Raw genomic sequence first — 11003 nt, 5'->3', positions numbered from 1 at the left:
TGTTAGGGATATGAAGGCACGACGAAGATTATAACAACAAATCCTTTTAATGGTAATCCACACGAAGAAGAGGGTCTAACACACAGGGTAACATCAACAATACCGGACCAAAAACAGTGAACAGAACACAACTTAAGAAGGTTGGCAAATGAAGATATTAACTGATTTAACTGCTTTCATTGATTCAACGTGAGTAATAAACACACGGCTACGACAGTATATGGTTTATCTGAGTTCGTCTTATTATAATTTTTATTATAATAAAGTATAAAATAATGCAATGCTAATCGACACAGCCTTTATCACTGCTTAGAATACTATGAAAATATGTTGCGTGCCTTATTCTGTGTAAGAAGCCACATCATCTCACAGAAGGATTTACTTCAAACACTCGACTGACGTTATGAAGTTAGTTTAGAGTAAAAACATGTTATTAAATGTGGTATTTTCACGTGCTTTCAGATGGAGCAGCATTTACTACACAGAGCTGTAGTTCACTGACAAGCAACGCAAACAGCTTTCATAATCGCAGAACGATTTCATTATCGCGCGATTAACCCTTAAATGCATGAATGTTTCGCCATATTACATAGGCTATTCGGGTCTTTAGCGACCTGGACCTATATATCCAGCACGGATGGATCTCTAACTTCTGCAATAGCAAAAAACTCTCTTGATATTTTAAGAACAATTACAGAAGAATAGAATAAAATATATTTCGTTACCTTTTGGGTTAAATTTGAGCAGATTATTTTACCATCGCTGTCATCGTCAGAGCACACTTCCACAGTACATTCAACATCTGCCTCACATTCACGATCTCAACCATATTCTCAAAACTATAATTTTTAATGACTTCATATTCAATATTTTGATCACTGGCAGCTTATTCATCACATCCAGCATCAAATGGCAGTGACATTTATATTTCATTGCATACAGTAATTGCTCTGCAGTAAAGCCATTCAAACCACTTCAATTTTTGCTGATGATATTCGTTTGTTTTATGCCTGCGGTAATTATAAGTGAAACGTCACGTCATCACTGTGTATCAAACAGTGCCACCTTGAGGAAAAAAGATGCACATATTGAGTCATCAGATATGTAAATATAGTTACGCAGGAAAAAATACTTACACATTTACATACCTGGGGTCTCCAGCGACCCTATACATTTTTACAAAAAATTAATCAGAAATCTGGCATTCTTTTATATTTTACTATTTTTTTCTTGTTATATTGTTTATAATTAATATATTGAGGAATACTCAGAAAGTTGATGTCTAACTTAAAAAAATGAAGGAGGGTAGAGAATGATGTCCCGGGTCGCTAAAGACCTGAGGTATGCATTTAAGGGTTAAACCAAAATTAGTAGACTTATTGAATATTAACAGATGCTGTCATATCTAACATATTTAACACATTTTTTAAAATAAAGGATATATTTCTATTGCCCTATGTTGTAAAAATACCAATTGCCCTTCCCTTGGACTATGGCTGAAAAACTTCAAATATCTTGTTTGGCTCTTGAAAAGCTTACATATGTAACAAGGACGAAATCCTCTAAATTTTTGGATATCTGGGAGCTGTTTTTGGACTTTGTTAAAAATTGAGATTTTAAGAAGCTTTAGAAGTGTGACATTATGGAATGTAAGAATGTTTATGAGGACTGATTAATAAAAATCAATATATGTTTACAGTTTACAGTTTTTTATTTTTTATTTTTGATTCTGCCTGGGAAATGTTCTGGGGAGTTGTGTAGTGTTTTTGTGAAAATTTGTAAAAACTCAATAAATAAATGTTATACAAATAAAGGATATATTATGCTTTATCCAATTAATGATAATAATTATTATAAATATATAATTAAAAAATATTTATTATTAATCATTAATTTCTAATTATTCTTAATTTTCAATGGATAAAGCAAAATTACCACATATTGTTTAAATATCCAATTCCAAATTCATTGCAGTGTTTATTAATCTTGATTGCATGAAACAACCAATTTCATGAAACAACTAATAAAAAAAAGTAATGCAGAGAATATTTAGATATTTTAAGTGGTTAAACAAAAGGATTAAGTATACTGAAATATTAAAGTGAATATAATTATTCAAATTTATGGGTGATGGACCAAGTTTCAAGGTTCTAAAATAAGAATTCACAAAGAAAACTGTAATGCATTCGCACATGTACTATACACGCTAAGTATTATTTTAAGAACGGGTTTTAATTAATGGGAGGAAAATAAACAAAAAGTAAGGCAATGTTTTCAGTCAACCATTAATGTTGATGTAAAAAATGAAATGTTACTTCCTCCTTCCTGAGGTATCATCTTTGGCACATATTTGTGCAAAAACTTTTGCATCTTTTTCCTTGAAAGCAAAGGTGAGTTTTATGTTGCCAGTGCTCTCAAACTCAAAGAAATGTCTCTTAATCATAAAAAGTGAGAGAGGAAGGGGGTGACTCAGTTTACACAGTGTTACAGGTTTTTTTTCCCTTTTTTTGGACTCAATTTACTTTTCACCTGCAGGTTGATGCTCCTCAGTGAATGAAGGGATGGACATCTGGACAGCAGAGAAAATAATTATTCTTGGTTTTCTGTTGAAAGGTTTGAGCATATTTCCATTCATAAACAAAATTTAATAACAAAATTTCCAGACCTCTTTTCTTGATATTTATAATAATTTCAAAATTATTTCTTACATGTTTGTATTGTGTTGTAGGTGTTTGTTGTAGAGATTTCAGCATCAGTCTGCCACAGAACATTCAAGCTCTCAGTGGATCCTGTGTGATCATAAAGTGCAGATTTGAGATTGAGGAAAAACATGACAAAAACCTCGTTCCTAAGAGAGCTGCTACAGGACTGTGGCTCAAAGATGGAGATAAGATGAAGGACCATCTAGTGTTTCACTCCACAGATCCCAAACCTAATCACTTTAATGGGAAAATAACTGGAAAACTACATGAGAAGAACTGCACCACTGTCTTCTATAATGTTAGTTCAAAGCACACTGGTAGATATTACTTCAGGATTGAAAGTGGTGATTTGAAATACATCTACACTGTAAATACCTCCACTATAAATGTGATTGGTGAGTGAATCGAGCATTTTATTTATAAACAAATGTGTTAAATTAATGTTTTAAAAGTTGCCGTCATTGTCATTTTACTTTTTCAGACTCTCCCCCCAAACCCACAGTGCAGCTGTATGTGGAGCAGAAGGAGGTGTTGGAGGGGAGCTCTGTGAGTCTGCGCTGCTCTGCTGAGACTCTCTGCTCCTCTCCTCCACCAACTCTCACATGGAGCTCCACTCCCAGAATCCCCCTCAGTGAGAGCAGCAGACTAGAGGAGCTCATCTCTGATCTGAACTTCACTGCTACTCACCGTCAGCACAGAGTCACTTTCACCTGCACTATAACCTACCAGCTACAGGACGAGAACAAAACAGCACAGGACAGCATCACATTACATGTTCAGTGTAAGTGATGCTTTGTGATGCTTTTTAGTTTTCATATTATTGTGATTTTTATTGTGAAGCCCTGATTTTTTCCCGTTCAGATTCGCCTAAAAACACATCAGTGTCTGTGCTTCCCTCCAGCTCTGTGTTGGAGGGCAGTTCAGTGACTCTGACCTGCAGCAGTTATGCAAATCCAGCAGTGCTGAACTACACCTGGTCCAGAAGGAGTGAAGGACAGATGGAGCAGCTGCAGACCGGAGACACTCTTACCTTCGATAGGATCGACCAAAAACACAGAGGCTGCTACCACTGTACAGCTCAGAACCAACATGGCACCCAAAACTCTTCAGTGATGCTGGACATTCAGTGTAAGTATTACATAACAGCCAATTTTACCTTGTCACATTCATTAGCACCTTAAAGTCAGTTATAAAATGACCAGTTATGACACTGTTATTGTGTTATGATGCAATAATAGCTACTTTTCTTGATTAAATTTGAGCCCAAAAAATAATTAAAAAGCCTCTAAATTATTCCGTTAACCTTACTACATTACTGTTTATTTCAGTTTCATTTGAATGCTGGGACACATTTAGAGCTTTAAGTTCACAATCTCATAATTCATTCTCATTAGTGCTTCAATCATTGGTTGTTGAGTTCCAGACATTGTAGCTTCAGATCTTCAGACCAGTACATCTGGACTCTAGACAGGAAAGCAGTCTCTGTGTGCATTTGCAAAACACATTACTGAAATGACTGCTGCATCAGCACAATCGCTCGGTTCAACATTATTCACACATTAGTTTGTGACAAAATGTGTTTTTTGCTACAGTTACTGTCACATTTTTCTAACTAGTGTGTGGAGGACAGAGCCAGCGATAAAACAAGTTTTAAAATCATAAGTTTTAATAAAGGCGTAGTTCAAGTAAATGCCACTTGTTTTGATATTTTGTTACCTAATGCACATGCATTCATATATTTTGAAATGAAGCTTATGTCCAAATAATCGGCCCACTTTATATGTAACTGACAGAAATATGACGTACCCCAACTTCCCTAGTAAGCCAGTCAGTCCTTCCTATGTCAATCTTTTAACTTTGCTTCTCAGATGCCCCTAAAAACCTGAAAGCTTCAGCGATTCCCTCCAGCTCTGTGTTGGAGGGCAGATCAGTGACTCTGGCCTGCAGCAGTGATGCAAATCCAGCAGCGCTGAACTGCAACATTTATCACTGACAGGAGCGGAATCATTGTAGTTATTTTGTTTTTCTCATTTTAATACTTTCAGATGCCCCTAAAATCTCTCCATCCTCCAGCTGTACCAGAACTGATGTAACTGTGTGTTTCTGTGAGGCTGATGGGAATCCCTCTCCTGAACTGGAGTGGTATCTGTCTGGACGTCCTGTCACTAACTCTTCAAACACGTTCATCAGTGAAGAGCGATTGAGCAGCACAGGCTTGAGGAGCTCCATCACTCTTCATCAGTCTCTCACACACACATCCATTCTGCAGTGTGTCAGCAACAACACTCATGGCAATGCAAGTCAACAGTTTCAACTGCCTCTCTCTGGTTTGCAGTATGCAGGTAAATCATTACAGGTACATCACAACATTGTGTCATGTCAAGAACAAAATATTCTAGTGAAATGATGCCGTCAAAGAATTTGCTTGGTAAAATAATGTTTTATGTAAAATCCTTAATATTTTTTGTTATGTAGAAAATGTTTTATAAAGCACTTAAGACTGCTGTATTGTGAAAATAGACACAAATAAAGCAGTTTTCACAATATAGCCGCTCGTGCCTTATTGCTTCGAATCATGCCACTCATATGCCAGTCTCTTTTTTTCTAAAGACTTTCTGAATTGTAAAGCTGTCAGATTGTACAACACCTGTAATTTCATACTTATGAAACGGCAAGAAAAAACCTTCAGCTCCCATTTTACTAGTACTGTGCTCCATGTAAATACTACTTGGACAGTATTGGGACTCTCGATTTTCTCTCTTTCTACTGTATCCTATATTTTTCTGTTTCATGTGCATATTGTGTGTTTTTAGATTGTCAGCAGGCTACAGTTTCACTCTTGATCATATTAACCCTGATTCTGGTTCTCTTCGCTCTGACTGTTGGACTTGCACTTTACAAAATTAGACAGCGAGTCATTCAAACAGTAACAACACATTTCTCTATCCAGAGATAAATGTACAGATGAGCTGAGCTTGAACTCTTTTTAGTAATTCATTTTCTATTTTCCAGATTGTCCAGCAAGCTGAAGGTGGGTCTCCTTAGGTAAATAGTAGATATAGTAAGGCAGCATGATGATGATGATGGTGTTGAAGAGTGTTTCTGTTTTCAGGCTCAGAATGAAGCAGCAGGCACATATGCGTCTCTTCAGCTCTCTGCTCCACCCTCTGAATATGAGACTTTGAACATTAAGAGAGGTGACACACAGTAAACAACAAACACACATCTGATCTCCTCCTTTGTCTTCCTTTGTCAGCTGTATTTCCAGGATTTTTATAATGCATATATTTTCACATGAGTGACTTGACATGAGATTTGGCCTGTTAATAAGAGTTTTCATTTGTATTCATAATCTAATAGAAAATAACTAACTGCACATGGATTCTTTCTGTTTTCAAGCCTGATGCATTACAAAACTTTGACAATGTGCACATTGACTAGTTATTTGTCTGTTATCATTTTTGTCATTTTATGTACTATTTCTGACTATATGTTTTCAAGTAGGCCTTACATTTGAGATTCATATTGTTTCTTAATGTTGACTTTTTGATGTAGGAATACTTATTGTTATTTAATATATGTTTGTCTCCAAGTTTACCCATCTTCTGTCTGTACAATGTCTTTCCATACTTATTGAAGCTTGAAAGTGTTGATTGCATAGAATTTCAGCGAATGTATAAAAAAAGGATGAGAGAATTGAAATGACCTGTTGTGTAAATAAAGTAAAAATGTTAAAAGAGGTTGTATTTTTTGTCTTTTATCTCAGTATTCCTATCAGTGTTGTATAAGGGGTTTTATGCATAATAGTAACTCTAGAACGTGATGAAACAGAGTTTAAAATCGCTGGGCTGAGATATATAAAAATTCTGATGACTGCAGAAAAATGTTAATTCAGTATACACATTATCCCACCGACCATAAAACAAAATTTTTCACACTTCCAAAAAATTTAATAAAAAAAATATTATTTATTATTTCAAATGGTTACTAATGACACATCATCTGGATGTTTTCATGTCTGGAAAAAATCTGGAATTAAATGGGTTAATTATCAGTGACTCTTTCTGCAGGGTTATATTGATATGCCAGAGTTGTTAAATCATGCACTCAACCAATTCATTCAAAAACACAGATTCATTCCGGAATGCCAAAACTGGTGGAGGAGCAGAAATAGACCAAGTACTATAACTGGCAATATTGTGTTTGAAATATAATTTATAACCACTTATTAAATGCTGAAGTTTCTTGAACTGTCGTATAAAAGCAACGGCAATGGCTGTGATTACCTTCAGAATAATAGCATTCGTGAATTTCCTCCACAGCACCTACAGTGATCCCATGAGAAAGCAGGATCTAAGGCAGTGTGAAGCTGTGATTACCAAAGCCAGTTTGACTTCACAGAGCCACTGTGGAAGTCCAGGACATGGTAAGGAAGGCTAGGTCGAATTTAGCACCAGGCCAGAGTGGGACATTCCACAGGTTTATAAGCATTGTCCTAAGTTGCTACACAGGCTCTGGAAGATTATTTGAATCATAGAGAAGAGGCAGGGTAGCAAAGCAATGATCAATTTTCAGAACGCGTGTAGATTCCAAATGAGAAAGTTAAGAAAACGACTATCCTGTTCAAAATAATGTCTTTGCTCAGTGTGAATATGTTTTTCAGTGTGGTGGCAAATTGTCTGATAGATTTTTTTTTCATCAAGAATAAATACGTCACTACCTCTTTGCAAAAGGTATTTTGTGTGCCTGGTTGCCTTGGACACACAGGTTCAAAACCGGATCTCTAGAACATATTACAGGGTACATTTATACACATTTTGAAAATTCTTGTTCTTTAGACTTTAAACTTGAGTCCAAATGTAATGATGGTAAATATAATGTACATGCAGAACATTTGAGATTTGAGCCTTGTTTTTTATTGGGGTATTTCCTTTATGGGAGCGATTTGCTCTATAAAAAAATCACGTTTTTACAGAAGAATGCTTCCATAGAAGACTTTTCTCCTTTTAGAGATAATCAGTCTGAAAGTAAGGGGAATTTCCAAAAATCTTTTGTAAATGGCTTCCTTTTGGCCCAATCTTGTGGTGTTTGATGATTTTTTTTCTTAGGTGATGTACATGTTCATTACTTTTACATCTGGCATGTTTCTTCTTATTCTGATCTCTTTCTCTCTGGTTGAATATTTTCATTAAAATAAAAATGAAAGCGTTACTCACAACTTTTATAGTACTAATGAACTGTTCTAGTGCTTGTAGGCCGCTGCTCATGTAACATTGTAGTCGAATTTTAAGCGATTTAGGTTTTTTCATACATTGCTAATATTATTTAATATATCATCACCTGACTTTTTTCCCCTCTCCCTGCTCATACATCTATAAAACCTGTGCACTACATCTCAAGTTTTCTGAAGCCATACTATAGCTTTGTGTGAGCAATAGACTGAAATTAGATGGAACATAGAAGATTATGTAAGTTGTATAGTTTTTGTAGCAAAAGACTTTCCAGAAATTCAGTTAAAGGCTTTGTCTGTGCAAAGAAGGCATGTTCATGCTGATCCAGGAAGTACTGGTGTGAAGTGATGAAAAAGGGAAGTTATAATAGATCTGATGCCAGTCAGTAGATTATGCTTCAGATTCGGTTTCTGCAGCAGAGCTTCAGTCCGTCTCTAATCAGCAGCAGGTGTTACAGCTGGAAACTTGGGATCTAAACAGGAGATTCCCACACTTTCTGCCCCAGGAAGGTCAGAACCTTTTTGCTGTTTTACTTCCATTACATTAAACCAAAATTAGTAGACTTATTGAACATTAACAGATGCTGTCATATGTAACATATCTAACATATTTTTTTTGATAAAGGATATATTATGCTTTATCCAGTTAATGATCATCATTATTGCAATTACATTATTAAAAAAATAATTAATCATTCATTTCTAATTCTGCTTAATTTTAAAGGGATAAAGCAAAATTACCACATATTTAAATATCCAATTCCAAATTCAAAGTCATGCAGAGAATATTTTAATGTCTTAAGTGGTTAAACAAATGGATTAAATATAGCCTACTGAAATATTAAAGTGAATATAATTATTCAAATGTATGGGTAATGGAACAATTATCAATGGTCTAAAATAAGAATTCACAGATAAATTTTTTTTTAATTTGTTCACACATGTACTACATGCTAAGTATTATTTTCAAAAAGTATTTTAATTTATGGGAGGAAAATAAACAAAAAGGCAATGTTTTCAATCAACCATTAATGTTGATGTAAAATATGAAATGTTACTTCCTCCTTCCTGAGGTATCATCTTTGGCACATATTTGTGCAAAAACTTTTGCATCTTCTTCCTTGAAAGCAAAGGTGAGTATTATGTAGTCAGTGCTCTCAAACTCAAAGAAATGTCTCTTAATCATAAAAAGTGAGAGAGGAAGGGGGTGGCCCAGTTTAGCAGGTGTTACAGGTTCCTTTTCTTTCTTCCTTTTTTTGGGCTCAAAGTTGCTTTTCACCTGTAGGTTGATGCTCCTCAATGAATGAAGGGATGGACATCTGTACAGCAGAGAAAATAATTCTTCTTGGTTTTCTGTTGAAAGGTTTGAGCATATTTCCATTCATAAACTAAATTTAAGAACAACATTTCCAGACCGCTTTTCTTGATATTTATAATAATTTAAAAATTATTTCTTACATGTTTGCATTATGTGTGTGTTGTAGGTGTTTGTTGTAGAGATTTCAACATCAGTCTGCCACAGAACATTCAAGCTCTCAGTGGATCCTGTGTGATCATAAAGTGCACATTTGAGACTGAGGAAAAACATGACAAAAACCTCGTTCCTAAGAGTGCTGCTACAGGACTGTGGCTCAAAGATGGAGATAAGATTAATGATCATCTAGTGTTTCACTCCACAGATCCCAAACCTAATCACTCTAATGGGAAAATAACTGGAAACCTACTTGAGAAGAACTGCACCACTGTCTTCTATAATGTTAGTTCAAAGCACACTGGTAAATATTACTTCAGGATTGAAAGTAGTGATTTGAAATACATCTACACTGTAAATGCCTCCACTATAAATGTGATTGGTGAGTGATTTGAGCATTTTATTTATAAACAAATGTGTTAAATGAATGTTTTAAAAGTTGCCGTCATTGTCATTTTACTTTTTCAGACTCTCCCCCCAAACCCACAGTGCAGCTGTATGTGGAGCAGAAGGAGGTGTTGGAGGGGAGCTCTGTGAGTCTGCGCTGCTCTGCTGAGACTCTCTGCTCCTCTCCTCCACCAACTCTCACATGGAGCTCCACTCCCAGAATCCCCCTCAGTGAGAGCAGCAGACTAGAGGAGCTCATCTCTGATCTGAACTTCACTGCTACTCACCGTCAGCACAGAGTCACTTTCACCTGCACTATAACCTACCAGCTACAGGACGAGAACAAAACAGCACAGGACAGCATCACATTACATGTTCAGTGTAAGTGATGCTTTGTGATGCTTTTTAGTTTTCATATTATTGTGATTTTTATTGTGAAGCCCTGATTTTTTCCCGTTCAGATTCGCCTAAAAACACATCAGTGTCTGTGCTTCCCTCCAGCTCTGTGTTGGAGGGCAGTTCAGTGACTCTGATCTGCAGCAGTGATGCAAATCCAGCAGTGCTGAACTACACCTGGTCCAGAGAGAGTGAAGGACAGATGGAGCAGCTGCAGTCCGGAGACACTCTTACCTTCGATAGGATCGACCAAAAACACAGAGGCTGCTACCACTGTACAGCTCAGAACCAACATGGCACCCAAAACTCTTCAGTGATGCTGGACATTCAGTGTGAGTATTACATAACAGCCAATTTTACCTTGTCACATTCATTAGCACCTTAAAGTAAATTATAAAATGAACAGTTATGACACTGTTATTGTGTTATGACGCTGATAATAGCTACTTATCTTGATTACATTTGAGCCCAAAAAATGATTAAAAAGCCTCTAAATTATTCCGTTAACCTTACTACATTACTGTTTATTTCAGTTTAATTTGAATGCTGGGACACATTTAGAGCTTTAAGTTCACAATCTCATAATTCATTCTCATTAGTGCTTCAATCATTGGCTGTTGAGTTCCAGACATTGTAGCTTCAGATCTTCAGACCAGTACATCTGGACTCTAGACAGGAAAGCAGTCTCTGTGTGCATTTGCAAAACACATTACTGAAATGACTGCTGCATCAGCACAATCGCTCGGTTCAACATTATTCACACATTTGATTGTGACAAATTTTATGTATATAATATATATATATATATATATATACA

The 11003-nt window shown here is 35.9% G+C and overlaps 2 protein-coding genes across 2 annotated transcripts; both read left to right on the top strand.

The window, feature by feature from the left end:
• The first annotated feature begins 2551 nt into the window (after nucleotides 1–2551).
• LOC107732956 (sialic acid-binding Ig-like lectin 13) lies at nucleotides 2552–9222 on the top strand. Its single transcript, XM_016544428.1, has 9 exons — nucleotides 2552–2613; nucleotides 2729–3097; nucleotides 3184–3483; nucleotides 4748–5044; nucleotides 5516–5612; nucleotides 5715–5733; nucleotides 5815–5899; nucleotides 9006–9065; nucleotides 9218–9222. The coding sequence occupies exons 1-9, from the start codon at nucleotides 2562–2564 to the stop codon at nucleotides 9220–9222; spliced, it is 1284 nt and encodes a 427-aa protein (XP_016399914.1). The 5' UTR covers nucleotides 2552–2561.
• Nucleotides 9223–10518, top strand: LOC107732955 (sialic acid-binding Ig-like lectin 13; the record flags this gene model as incomplete). Its single annotated transcript, XM_016544427.1, has 4 exons — nucleotides 9223–9295; nucleotides 9417–9785; nucleotides 9872–10171; nucleotides 10252–10518. Coding segments are annotated over exons 1-4 (1000 nt in total), but the record flags the coding sequence as incomplete, so codon positions are not given.
• Between the last annotated feature and the right edge of the window lie 485 nt (nucleotides 10519–11003).

Source organism: Sinocyclocheilus rhinocerous, unplaced genomic scaffold, assembly GCF_001515625.1.
Source record: "Sinocyclocheilus rhinocerous isolate Xijiao unplaced genomic scaffold, SAMN03320098_v1.1 scaffold400, whole genome shotgun sequence".
Classification (NCBI taxonomy): Eukaryota; Metazoa; Chordata; class Actinopteri; order Cypriniformes; family Cyprinidae; genus Sinocyclocheilus; species Sinocyclocheilus rhinocerous.
This window is presented reverse-complemented; position numbering and strand designations above follow the sequence as displayed.